General features: G+C 46.5%; 1 protein-coding gene across 2 annotated transcripts in view; it reads right to left on the bottom strand.

The window, feature by feature from the left end:
• Olf413 (DBH like monooxygenase olf413) overlaps nt 1–13,530 on the bottom strand; it is a 147,000-nt gene that overhangs the window by 32,765 nt on the left and 100,705 nt on the right. For both annotated transcript variants that reach the window (XM_076376435.1, XM_076376443.1), the window contains exon 3: nt 3,659–3,808. In XM_076376435.1, coding sequence (XP_076232550.1) covers nt 3,659–3,808 — 150 coding nt within the window. The remainder of the gene's footprint in view (nt 1–3,658; nt 3,809–13,530) is intronic.

Raw genomic sequence — 13,530 nt, 5'->3', positions numbered from 1 at the left:
CTATCGCTGACGTCCGACAACACACGGCCAGTGGAGTTGCTGACTGACTTCCCAGATCCCGTTGCAGCCTGTCCCGCGCATTGGGAAATTTATCGGATGCAAAGGACCTGGTCTGTTTACTCTGTCCGCGTGACCCGCGGACAAATGCGAAATTAGGCCGAGCTTGCCAATGCTGCTGCTGGTTGCTTCTTTGTCCCGGAGCAGAGTCGGGAGCGACCTGTGGTGACTTTGTCTCGCGATGAATGTCGGTGCTCTGTATTGTCTGAGTAATTATGTTCGTTCTCAGACTCAATTTTGCTAATAATCCTCATTACTCTAAATCAAATCTCGTTTCTTCAAAGTCCACTCAGGGATAGTTTTGGTAGCAGCCTCACTTTCGACCATTCTTTCAAACTTTCTCCATTAGGCTGGCATATGAGAAGCCCCCAGCAAAGCACTCCAGCAGTTGGAAATCCTCTGTCCAGCAGGTTCGTTTGCAATTTCGCCGCGGCGGGCTAACGAAATAATTACTAGTTTGCATAACTCTGTCGCGTGATTTGTACCGGGCAGAGAAGCCTAATTACGAAAAATACGTGTTTCAATGGGCGTCGAAATATCACGCGTTCCCTGTTCCCTCTCCCCGTTAATGAACTAATTACGAACACACAAGACGAAGCAGAATCCTCTGAATACAACCCCTGGATCGTTTCCGACTCTGCGTCATTCACGACGTAGTCGAGCTTAATTTCGTGTCCCGTCGGTGGAACCGTCTGCATACTAAGCCAACGAACGGACCAACAATATTAATATGCGATCGTGGTCCTCTCTCTTCCATGTAAGCCGGTTAGGTTGGAGCATCACTTAATTTGATGTTCATTCGATTAATCCAACGTGGTTGGCGGTAGAAATAACAATGGTTCGAGGGCCCGTTGCGAGACCAAGCTATTGCCAATTTACAAGGACGATCGATACCATGGATGTCGCGCTCACGTGTACCTTGTAACCCTAATTTGACACGCGAGTGACATTTGCTTTCCAAATACTTTCTCGTCTTTTCTTACCCTTATCTTGTATCGGAGAAAACATCGATTCGTTGTCATATTGCCATGTACATTAGACTCTCGATATGGCAGACCAGGAATTTCTATTTTTGAATTAAGTTTCGAAATACTGTACAAGCTTTAAGACACATGAGTACCTATATAGACCTATGTAGAGGTGAACAGGTGTTCCATAAAGAGTTCTGATGATTCCCCTGCACAAAATTTTTGCTTGTTTCTTTCTCGAAGGATCGCCTCTTTGGTAGTAGTACATATATTGATATCTTGCCTCCGCTGGAGCTCCTGCAATGACTCCTCAGCGTGATTTTCGTTTTCAAAACAAAGACTCGCCATACATTTTCCGTCCCTGATCGCCGATAACCTTGTACGAAACGTACGCTGGTACCGAGACTCGGGCCCATTTAAAGTATCTCGGGTCCACCTACGGATTCAGCAGTTCCTTTCGCAGGGCATAATGCAGGGCCTAGGGTCGTCCCGGGCAGGCGAACGTGACACGTAAAAATATCATGTAGGGTACCGATACATCACGCGATCAGATAAAACGAAAGGGGAGCTGACTTCGTCGTTTGTCGTGCCGATAGAATCTCGGTGGCCGCGGTGGCTCGCTTTATTTTTGCACCCAACTATTTTGATGACTCAACTGCCTAGATGGACGTACCCTGGGCCGTGGGCAACCGGTACTGCCACGTCCAGGAGGATGTTCAGCGCCTTCGTAACAGATTCCCGGAGATCAAGATCCCCCAGCGGCCCTGACCGTTTTTTCTAAATCGTGGCTACGTGGAGAAGATCGGCCCACGCGACAACGCTCTGAAATCTTCATCTGCATGATTTAGACATTTCTCGAAATTAATGGTCGATCCTGCTGAGCCACGCTTAAAGAAGCGTGGACGAGTACACGGATTATCTTCAAATTTCGGAGTTCCCCCGAGCCGAGCAAACAATGCGTTCCTCTTTCCTATGAACATTACCTATTCCTCTGCGAGAAACCGCGAACACCGTGTTATTACTTTATTGACAAAGCACTCCTGCTTCAGCGTCTTCGCGTGCGTGGAAATTCCACGCGTCAGTCTAGCCAAACGTTCCTCTTCAACTTCGCGTTCGCCTGCCAATATTTGCACTTGCATGCGTCGATTATTTACGCGTACACAGAACACGAATATTCATCGTTCGGCCAGCAACGAGTCACTCCGTTCTGTTTCGCGCGTCACAGCATCGAACGCTAACTTCAATGTTGACACTTGCTGCGTCATCGTTACAGTAGCCATGTATCCAGAATTATTTTCACTTAGTTGACAGAAAAGATTTCCTTAAGGATCTTTGCTCTAATTCACATCCAGATGAAGTCGCTAGGAAATAAAATTCCAATTCATCTACCAAGAAGATAAGCTTCTTCACAAACATATTATGTACCAGACTAATATCTCGATTAGAATTCCCTGAACCCCAAAACGATGGAAGTTAGTCACGAACGATTACCAATTAAAGCGTCCCATGTCCCACGATAATTTCTCGGCCGATTGCACCCCCTCAGCCCCGACCTCGCCAATTAGTCCCCTTCGAAGGCAGCCGCTGAAAAATAGTTGCAGGACACCGGAAGACATAACTGCACATCGATGGCGGCATTAGCCAGGCCTCGTGCCCTGCTCGATCGCCACAAATTGCAGGCTGCATGGGTTCAGGCAAATCGCAACACGCGCGTAATCCCTTTTCCGCGAGTTAAACCCGTGCCGAGCACCAACGGCGGTGAACTAGACGGCTCTATCGTGCGATCTACTTCTGAGTTAATTACCAACGAAATAAAGAACTGGGTCGGCCTGTCCTACAACCGGTTGGAATGCTGAGAACGAAAACCGCTCGCGATAACGAGTCTGGAATGAATCGAGGCCTACGTTAACCCTGGCTGACCAATCGTTCTGCATATCGGTCAGGAACCCTCGGCTAGACCTGCGGGCTCCACCCTCTGGTTACTCGACCGTGAACCCTTTGGACATTCCTGACACTTTGGCTGGTGGGATTCGAGCACGAGTCGGGGCGGTAATTAAAGTTAATTGCGATGAAGAGTGAAGTTCATTGTGTTCAGGGGAACTGTGACTGGAGCTTAATTTTATCCTGGCTTTGTTGTAGTATTGGATTCTGAATTAATTTGCCTGAAAGGGGACAGATTTGTTTCGTGAAGGACGTGGTTGAAGTAGAGAGGATGCTTAATTCTCGGCTGCTTTGGTTACTTATACACTGTAGGGGTGACAGAATTAAATCGACAGTGGTGTAAGGTGTAATTTAGTGAGATTGATAAACTGAATATTAAATTACTTTTTGTAGTATGGTACCAGAGATCCAGTTGTACCACTTTCATTATAACAGTGTCACTATGTCAACCGAGCATTAAGCACGCGTTTAAATCCTACACAGACAACTCACGGAACCACTGAATCACGCGCTCTTCGTTTTCGTATCAATACTACCGCGTTGTGCAATTTCCTAAAGAGCCAGGATAAATAATTCTTCCTGTGGCTGTTCAATTTTTCCCGTAAATCCATCAAACGATCCTCTGGCGAGTACTTCACGCTGCAGGCGAAATTATCTTTCACACCGGCAACCTTATAAATCAAACCACCTACCGTGATCTTGAGGTCCCGTGGGTCGCACGTATCGTATCGTCTGCTGAAACGGAGAACCGTGTGTGTCTTGTTCTCGTAACCCACTAGCAGACAATAGTCTTGGCTCGAGTCCATCTGAGGGTACTTGCTGTCATCCTTCACGTGCCGGTCCTGAAAAGAGCAATAACTTCACGTTAAACTACGCGCAAATCGAGCGGTAAAAACATTAGGATAATGTACGACGGTGATGGACCATTTCCATTTCGGAATCGACCTTCTGTCGGCCTAGACGACGAAATGGAGTTCCGCCCGATCGCAAACTTTCGCACTCCATATTTTACCCTTCTGTGAGCTCTTTATCAAACCAATTCATCAGGAAACGGCGATCTATCTCCGTTTCACTCAAAAAACCTCTCTCCACAGATTTTCAATTCTTTCAAAGTGCAGTAATCCTAGAAAATTTGATACTCGAGTGAAGTTCATTCCTGCACTACACGCTACTACGCTCTTCAAACAAGAAGAATCTAGTATGCTACTCCGAATTGCAAAGGGAGGGAAGCCTGATTCCTCTCCCACGTGCCAAAAAAATGAAACAACTCACAAGTCCTCGGGTCTGAAGAATTCCCTATCGACTCCCTGCATCCAGCTGGTCTCGGTTCTCGAAACGCGAAGGTATCAAAGCAGCCGACCAGAGGCGATAGAAAGACGCAGCACACGAAGTCCACAAAGGCACGAATGCACGAAACTATTCGTCGCGCCGCCTTTTTCGACTATCGCCACCTAACCCAGACCTTTTTTCTCAGCCCGACGCGGTTCGAGGCGACACACCTAGTCGGATACCGACGCGAGCGGGAGTTAGTTAACAGTCACCGTGGCGGGGCCCGAGGACAAGTTTTTCTGCGGGATTCCCGGTCGCCGCCTCGATATAATTATCCGCGGTTCGCGTCGGCCCGAAGGACGCCTCGCAACGCCATTGTTCACTCGGTAAACGGGGCCAGGGGCCCGTCGGCTTTTTTCTCGGGCTTTTTCGGCGGGCTTTATTAGAATTTAATTTAGCCAGGGACAAGAGAGGCAGCGCGTACGCCGTGTGCGCCGACGAGTCACGCGTGTTATACTTCTGGCCCGTCTTTTGTCCCGGCATTCTTTGGCCCTGGCCATTCGTCTCACCTGCGAGTCGCATGCACATGCACGTACGCGAAAACACGGCGAGAGGGAGAAGGATGGCAGAGGGAGGAATAAAGAACGCCTCGAATATCCATTTACGTTAGCTCCGACGCGTGAAAGGCTCGGAGCAGGCCCTGTCGCGGGGGGAGCGGCCTGATTGGATATAAAATATAAAGCTGTTGGAAATAAAAAGTTGCCGCGGCGCGAGTGGACTGGGATAGCGCAAAAACAAGCCGCTGTTTGGAACGATGAAAAAAGAGGCGGTCGCAGGTGTAGGAATGGTCGAACGGGAACGATATTGTCAAAGTTGCCTCTCGTGATGCTAGCTGGTGCGCGCGAAGTCGATACTTATATAGATTTCTATTAACGTTCTCGAAGGGCTCCTCTCTTGTCTTCCTTTTTCGCGTCGACCGTCTGCAATGGACACGGTAACTGCTTGAAAATGTAACACAGTGAATCTGGAGAGAAAATTCGAATTCCTGGAGGAAACAAGAGCCGTTCCTTCGCTTTGAGAGCGCGACGATCGTGCTTTGAGCTGGCAGTCGCCGTCGATATTGCTTCCGCGTTTAGCGTTTCGATAAAGGCTTCCCTGGGAAAGAAAGGGAGTTCGTGTACGCTGATAGCTAACAACTACTCCCTTTTGTCTCGGACGCTTCGGGAATCCGCGTCGCTGAGACAAGATGCTGTGGATTTAAACTTGCCGGGATATGGGGCTACGCTTTATTGGCTAGATAAGCGTCGTTTTAATCGTCCAAGTGAAACTGCTTGCAGAGGAAATTGAATGCTCTCTGGATCGATTGTTCAACAGTTGTAACTTAGTAAAAATAATGTACAGATTAAATTCCATCCAAATCTCTGGGCGTGTCTATTCCTGGAATTATCAATCTCTTTATTTCGAAGCTTCTCGTAATGGATACTAATCTGTCAAAGAACTCGAAGACACTGTCTCTTAAAATTAGCAACTGGTAATATTTTATTGCCAAAAATGTCATTGTAAGACGTAATAGTAGATAATAACAATCTGGGGTACAAACTCAATTTTATCCAGACTTATTTTAAGAACTTAATACAAAGCGAAGTGTTCTAAAATTAGAGAAATATTCCAGAGATCCGCAAGGCGCATCTGCGATACTATCCATGTTTCAGTTGGATACGCAAGAGCTAATCACACCTCGTAATACCGAGTCGAAGACTCAGCGGACCTTGAACGCTAAACTCCACGATCTGGCCACTGAAAGGCTGGGAAACCGCGGGCTGGGCTGCAAAAAGCAGTGACGCGAGACAAGCGAGTAATAAATAATTTCCAGCACCGTCTCGCGCAACTTCTTCAATTTCCGCCGCCACGTCGGAAGCGTACTTTTTCCCGCGCTGGCAGCCGCCGCCAGACGCACAAGACCGATCGAAAATTCAGGCCCACCTCCTCCCCTCCATCACACTCTACGGTCGTACGTGCTCCCCCCATCGCGCGAGGTGCTCGTCGACAATTTCGCGTACGCGAGACACGGTCTGGGGGGCAGTTTACAAGTCCCTACCCCTGCCTCTTCAGCGCTACACGCGTTCGTTCACCGAGGTATGTCGGGCCGCGCGCGGACGCGGTCGTCGAACGATAAAGGGAAGTCGGATCGAATCACGTACGGCAGTAAAGCCGCGGATATATAGTTTTCCTGTTGGCAGCCGCGTGAAGTAGCGCCGTGAGAAAGGGATAGCATCGAAACGGAGAACCATCATTTTCGCCCTGTGGAAATCGCTCCCTGTCCCGACGAGGGTTCCGTTTCCGCCGCGGTCCCCACACTATTGTCCGCCTCCAGCATGCGCCGGCTGTTTATTGCCACCCACGCGCTGCCGGTTGATGCCCGCGGAATACCGCGTATCGCCGCGAAAGAATACGTGTCCTGCAATTACGCGAATTATGTCTGCGCCATTCAACAAACGGACAATACCTTCTCGCGAACGAGCGCCAGCCTGTAGACTCGTCGGGAACGCGTTTAGCGTCCCAGATCCAAATGGGAAAAGCGAGTTTCGGCTACCGTTTCGAGTCTGCTCGTCAAACCTTGTACCAGTCGTTGCAAAACGACTTTCTCTGCGATTCGACAGGTTCTCCCGTGCCATTTTTGCTTTTTCGTACGCTGGATAATGCATTCATTTGCGACGCTCCGAAATAGTGAATTTAATTTGATTCATTTGAAAGTTAGCACCTAATTTGAATAGAATACTGAAAATAATTGAAATGTTTCGTTCATTACAGAGTCGATTGAAGCAATAGTCAAGTTGCAGGCTGAACCTTGCTTTTGTGAAGAGTTTGCAAGGCGTAACGAGAAAGTTTTCACAAGTTTCTGCGGCTCGCGTGCAGCGGACTGCATTGTTTGCGCGTTTACATACACAGTCCAAAGCTACTGAAAAAATCAGGAAGTGTACGCTGTTGTAAAATGCTATCGCGATAGAAGCATCGTTTCCGCGGCTGCACGCGTCCCACGGTGCTATTGCCTTGCCTTTCCATCGACTGTCATTCCTCGTGTTTATTGTCGCGAGGGCGTCATGCTATAGGAAACACGCAGCTCGCGAGGTTGGTCTTGGAATCAGCCGATTCGTGGAACTACTTTATCGTACAAATTGCATTCCAGTTATTCATTAATTCCGTAATACTAACCTTATCTGAATAACGTTTCAGAAAACAGAAAATTGTTTCCAGCAGACCAAGACGCAGCAGTAATTCTTAATTATGAGCGATACATAATTACATCGCCGAAAGCGGAAGTCTGAAGAAAATAGAGAACTTACTCGGCCCTGTCAATTCTCCCTAAGCCAGCCCACAGCCACCAACCTCCTATCAACGATCGTTCGCCAGCAGTCAATGAATTACTCCAAGCTCGTTATCGCAAGATCGTTCAACCGAGCAAGCAATAAATTTCTTTCGGTCGCAGCCGTGTTTGTTAATACAATTTCCGATATGCTGGTAATCAAATAGCCAGGAGTATCGCTTAATCTGCAATCAGGTCGGTAATCCACGACTGGGAATTATGATCAACCCCGAGTCTTCCGTAAATCCAGCCGTGTCGTTCGGCGTCCACGCAACCAAGCCACGTGTGTACCTTTGCTGGACGCGAGTGTCCGCTGTCCCATCGCGTATAATTGTCTTGACACTCCATCGGGCCAGGTATCTCACGTTCGCCACCCGATACGTGCGTTTTGCGTCCTGCAGCACACGTACGTGGCGTAACAACAGATCCTCTGTGTGGAGAAATTACAGCAATTACGTTGATCCTATACGCACTTGCGTGTGAAGCATCATCAGGGGCGAGAAACGACAGGTTTCGCTGAACAGCCAGCAACCCGTTTGACGGTTCGTCGAGGATAGTATTGACGTATCATCTAAGCGTGCTTCTGCCTTGGACCTGAAATCCTTTTGTTTGGATGCTAGGTGATTGCCTCGAAATCATGAATATTTTGTGTACTGTTTAAGTCCCGAATTTTTCTACCATCTCACACTTGTCTGTAGTTATGAACACGAAGAATGGTTTAGAGAACGTTCGGTTCCCAGTGTTTCTTGCGCCGAGAGTTATCATCTTTTATGCAAAACGTCGAGAATATAGTTTTTAACAATTGACCTGTCACGCTTCGACAAAAATCGTTGGAGTCTCAGGAGAGGGTCGGTCACGCACGCAGACGGGAACAACCACCGGATGGGGTAATTGTTAATAAATTGTCGTTGCGTTCTTGTGCTCGACGCAGCGTGTTCACGAACCGTGTGAGAGCGAGAAGGGAAAGGAGAAACGCGAAGCGACAAAAGGAAAACGTTTCCGGAAATTCCAAGTCGCGACTCGCGGCTGGAAAGTTTCTTTATAATAACGAGTGACACGGAATGAACGAGGGTGACCGCGTAATTGACCTTCGTGTGTCCAACCACAGCTTCTCACGATTACTCTAATTATCTTGCGAACCTGCAGTTTCCCGTAGCGAAAAATTTGCACCAATTAGGCACGATACTCCGTTTCGGCAGTCATATATCATCCTCGGGGCAACTTTGGAAGCATTGTTACGTAAAGAGGGGTTCACTAATCTTCCCCTTTCTCTACTAATTACACTTCTACCACTAATTATCCTTATTTAGGGATATTACATAATTTGAAGCGCGCGAAAGGCCTCTGTTGTTTGTTCCTACAAAAGAAGGATGACTTTTGGGGTGAGGAATGTTGGAAGTTTAGTGTCAGGGGCCAGTACGCATTCCTTTCAGACTAAAAAAGAACGCAAAACAGTCAAAATCGAACAATGGACAATCAAATCATTCAGAATAATTGCCTTCATTAAATTAGCAAAGACAGTGGTTGAATATCACATAATAAAATATGCATTTCCTCGATGGTTAATGATCAGCCACTTTAAAAACCCCAATAAAGTGTTCTCTGACATATTGAGCTACTCGAGGTACCAATCAGTTTGGTCATCGTAAAGCTGCAAGAACCGTTTCGTAGAAGCTGCAATTACGAGGTACAGTTCATAGAATTTCGTGATAAGCACAAGGTCCTTCTCGCCCTGAACCCTTCCTCGCCGTCGAACCCAATCGATTTCACGTACCGGACAATTATGTCAATTACTCCGTCCCGATTCGTCGGTGGCGATAATGCGATGCGACGTCAGCGACGCTGACAGCCGCGTCCTGGCAGACCAGCTAATGATCGCGCTTAATGGGCTCCAATAGCGTCAAGAACCAGAATCGATAGCCGAAATTCCCATAATGAGAACGTCATATCGAGGGTCGAAGGTGGTCGCTGTCCCCTTTGTCGCGAACGACGGAATGAAGCAGCAGGACGAGATTGTACGAGGGCGCGCATTGTGCCAAAGATTTGAATCGAAGTGTCAGGGAGCTATGGATCTCAAAAATGAATGATAGAGAGCGGGAATATTCTTCGGGTTATGGATGCATATTGGCAACCACTGACGTGGATATGTCTGATAGGATCTTCACAAGAAGAACAATGGTGAACCGACGATGAACTAGATTTCTCGAACAGGAACTCACTATTTGAACAAGTCTTTAACAAGTGAAAAGATACTGATTTCTGAAGAAGATATCGATCATAACATTTTCAGCTCTTCGGGTTTACTAAATACATTGGTCAAAATAATTATGGCATAGAAAAGTTTTGGGCAAAAATCGGCTAACTTTGACTGACGATAACTCCGCGAAAAATCATCGTAGAATCATGATCTTTTTTTTAAATTACAGCTTGAAGTCTTGACTGAAAGATGCTGTACTTCAATTTTAAGTTTAGTGCACCTCTACTACTGTAGCGCCTTAAATCTGAAGGCATGTTTGTCGTATTGAAAATTATCAAATTCGATGAGATGCACAGACTTGGCAAAATTTTTTTCAAAGATGCCGTGTACAGGAGCATATAGTCTGATCCTTTCCCTTTAATTTAAAAAAAGAATCAAGTTGCTACGATTTTTTTTCGCAAAGTTACAGCAGTTCAAAGTAACCCATGCATTTTCATAGCAGATGGGGTAGTGCTAATACATGACAGAAATGCAAGGGTTACTTTGAAGTGCTGTAACTTCGCGAAAAAAAATCGCTAGGGGATGATCTTTTTTTTAAATTAAAGAGGAAGGTTCTAATCTTATGCTCCTGTAAACGAAACTTTCAAAAAAAATGTTTCCAAGTCTGTGCATCCCGTCAAAGTTGGCAATTTTCAATACGACAAATTGCAAAGTTTGACAAAATGCAGGGACTCGTTAAAATTTTTTTCGGAGATATCTTTCACAGTAACATAAAGTTGGGACCTTCCTCTTTGATTTAAAAAAAAGATCAAGTCGCTATGATTTTTTTTCGCAAAGTTACAGCACTTCAAAGTAACCCTCGCATTTCTGCCATGTATTGGCACTACCCCATCTACTATGAAAATGCATGGGTTACTTTGAACTGCTGTAACTTTGCGAAAAAAAATCGTATCAACTTGATTCTTTTTTTAAATTAAAGGGAAAGGATCAGACTATATGCTCCTGTACACGGCATCTTTGAAAAAAATTTTACCAAGTCTGTGCATCTCATCGAAGTTGGTAATTTTCAATACGACAAACATGCCTTCAGATTTAAGACGCTACAGTAGTAGAGGTACACTAAACTTAAATTTGAAGCATAGTGCATTACAGTCAAGACTTTAAGCTGTAATTTAAAAAAAAGACCATGATCCTACGATGATTTTTCGCAGAGTTATCGTCAATCAAAGTTAGCCGATTTTTGCCCAAAACTTTCCTGTGCCATGATTTGTTTGGCCAGTGTATTTCAGCAATTATCATATTGCAGAGCATTGCATGGATCAAGTCGAGGCATCGTCTACAGCTACTGACGTATCTCGGGGAATCTGGGTTACCGTGAAATTCGTAGCCGGCAGCTCCTTGGTATTCATGAAATTTTTTCGTCCCGTCGCCCTTTCCCCTCGCCCTTCCGCTGTTCTTTTTCAGCGCGTAATTGTCTTCATCTGTAACAAGTCCAGAGCCGCCGCTTACGATTTCCCGGCAATACGAGGCAACGTCTTGAATAAAATATTTCTCTCGTACCGAGACGTCAGCCACGCTCAATCTCCGCGAAGACGATACATTCGCGTTCCCGCATCCAACATTCATTTTCCATCCGTTCGATAATTTCCTGTAAATTCCCCGAAGCTTGCCGTGACTGCTGCTCGATAATGCTTCATTTGACTCCACTCTGCTCCTATAACGCCCCTACCTTTAGACAGGGTAATCCCCTTGGAAATCGTTCCTGGACGAAACCTTAAAGTAGTAGCCGAGAAACGAATCGATTTGCAAGTGGAAGAGATCGACGAGAGAGCAGACCGAGTCTCCGACGAGCTTTTCATCGCCGTCAACCTTTGACTTCGCCAACCCGACTTGGCAATTTATACACGACCCATTCGTAAGGCATTTTGGCACTTAAAAGAACCTGAGACGTGTCTCTTCTTAGAGCTGCAATTCTATTACTCGCAATCCATCATTTACGAAAGTTATTTATTCGAATAGGTCCGACAGAGTTTGAGCGGAGATTTTTGAAAATATTTGCTGCTTCGAGACTTTAAGTTTTGGACTCGTGATTTAATCCTCTTTACAAGTCTGCAGGAAATTAACGACAGGGAGCTCCTCCCTCACAATTATTACAAATCAGTCCTGGTAGCCAGACCGCCCAGAAGCTCCGAAATTAATTTAAACAAACCCCAGCCAGCATCTCATTGTCCCAGTTCTTCTATCGCCGTAGGGTGGTCCTTCCAACCTACTTGGCACACGGTGCAAGGGTCAAATAAGTCGACGTTATCCACAGCGCAATAGAATTAGCCCGTGCGAGCTCTCGATACGACTCTTTCACCGATTCCAATTCAGCTGGCGTCTCTGAGTTACGTTCGATTACCGAGACGCACGAATTCGCCGCGATTGTAATCCCCGCTCGATGGATAAATGGAGTACGAGGAATCGAAGGTCGTTGTTCGGGCTGTAACATCGATTATGTCGTGCACCCACGGAATCGTGTTGCACGGAACAATGTTTCGCTGGACACGAGCGCGGTAAATTATTAATCCTGATTCGTGTGGTCGCGCTGTTAAGGTGAAAAGCTGTGAAGCAAGCATTTTTCGAAACAGTCGAGTTGCACACTCGAACTTCTGGAATTTATTTCTCCAAAAAGGCAGGGAACAATTTTCGGGAAAAGTAAGTTTCAGAAGCCTCCAGCGGTTCCATATCTCAGACAGCGGTTAACTCCTCTCACATACAAAGACCTAATTTTTGGTCGAGCACCTTTACTGCATTCAGTCTTATCACGAGCCACCGTGCATCCTGCATAACTCTGCTCCTGGAGCAATTTCTCTTGACAACGCCACGAGGATGAAGATACACGTTTAATCTCGTGGCTCATTCCGCGCTCGCTTTTGTTATCGTGTAAGCACTTGTCATTAAACCACGGCTATTTTCGACCGAGAATCAGCGCCCCATGGCTCCCGTCTGGTTTCGCGCGCACGCGCTCGCAGATAAACATGGACCGCGGATGCGTGCGGTTGTCGTTATCAATTTTATGATTTCGGGAGAACGCGCGACCGCCAAATGTTTCACGGCTGAGAAACGCCGCACGGGCTTTGCGCTTATTTATCGAGCCGATAGCATCGGCGGCAGAGGAACACGGGCTACTGTTAATGATTACGCGGACACTCGTGGAAACGAGCGCGCCGTATAAAATCCACATTGCTCGGTACGCATTGCGACAAACGGGACGAGGTTAACCGCCGCTTAGATCGTCGCGCGACGATAACCGTTTTATGACGGGGCAAGGATGTGTGGCCAACCCTCCACCCTGAATGCCAATGGACGCAGGAGCACGCGAAAAGTGCGCGGCTTAAGCAAAACCAGCAGGCTCAAGGTAACCTTTGGAGAGTTTGTCAATTTCTGAAAAAGCCTAGCTGAGAGATTGAACTCTCGTAGAAAATAATCTATGTAGAGCAGGATTTCTCCTAAAGGTCAGATAAATAAAAGGAAAATGGAGCAGAAAAAAATGAGAATAGGAGAAAAATAGGAAGAGAAGGGAGTCGTAGAGGTGGCCAATTGCGAAAGGAAAGCATGTTCCCCAAATGAGTTGAGAAACCCTGGTCTCGAGAAAACTAATGTCCTGAATACCCAAGTAGATGCTCCAGAAAGTTATCGAATAAGCTCATATCCTCTAATATCAAGTTAACCCAGCAATGAGATAATGAAAG

Source organism: Calliopsis andreniformis, chromosome 1 (assembly GCF_051401765.1).
Source record: "Calliopsis andreniformis isolate RMS-2024a chromosome 1, iyCalAndr_principal, whole genome shotgun sequence".
Classification (NCBI taxonomy): domain Eukaryota; kingdom Metazoa; phylum Arthropoda; class Insecta; order Hymenoptera; family Andrenidae; genus Calliopsis; species Calliopsis andreniformis.
This window is presented reverse-complemented; position numbering and strand designations above follow the sequence as displayed.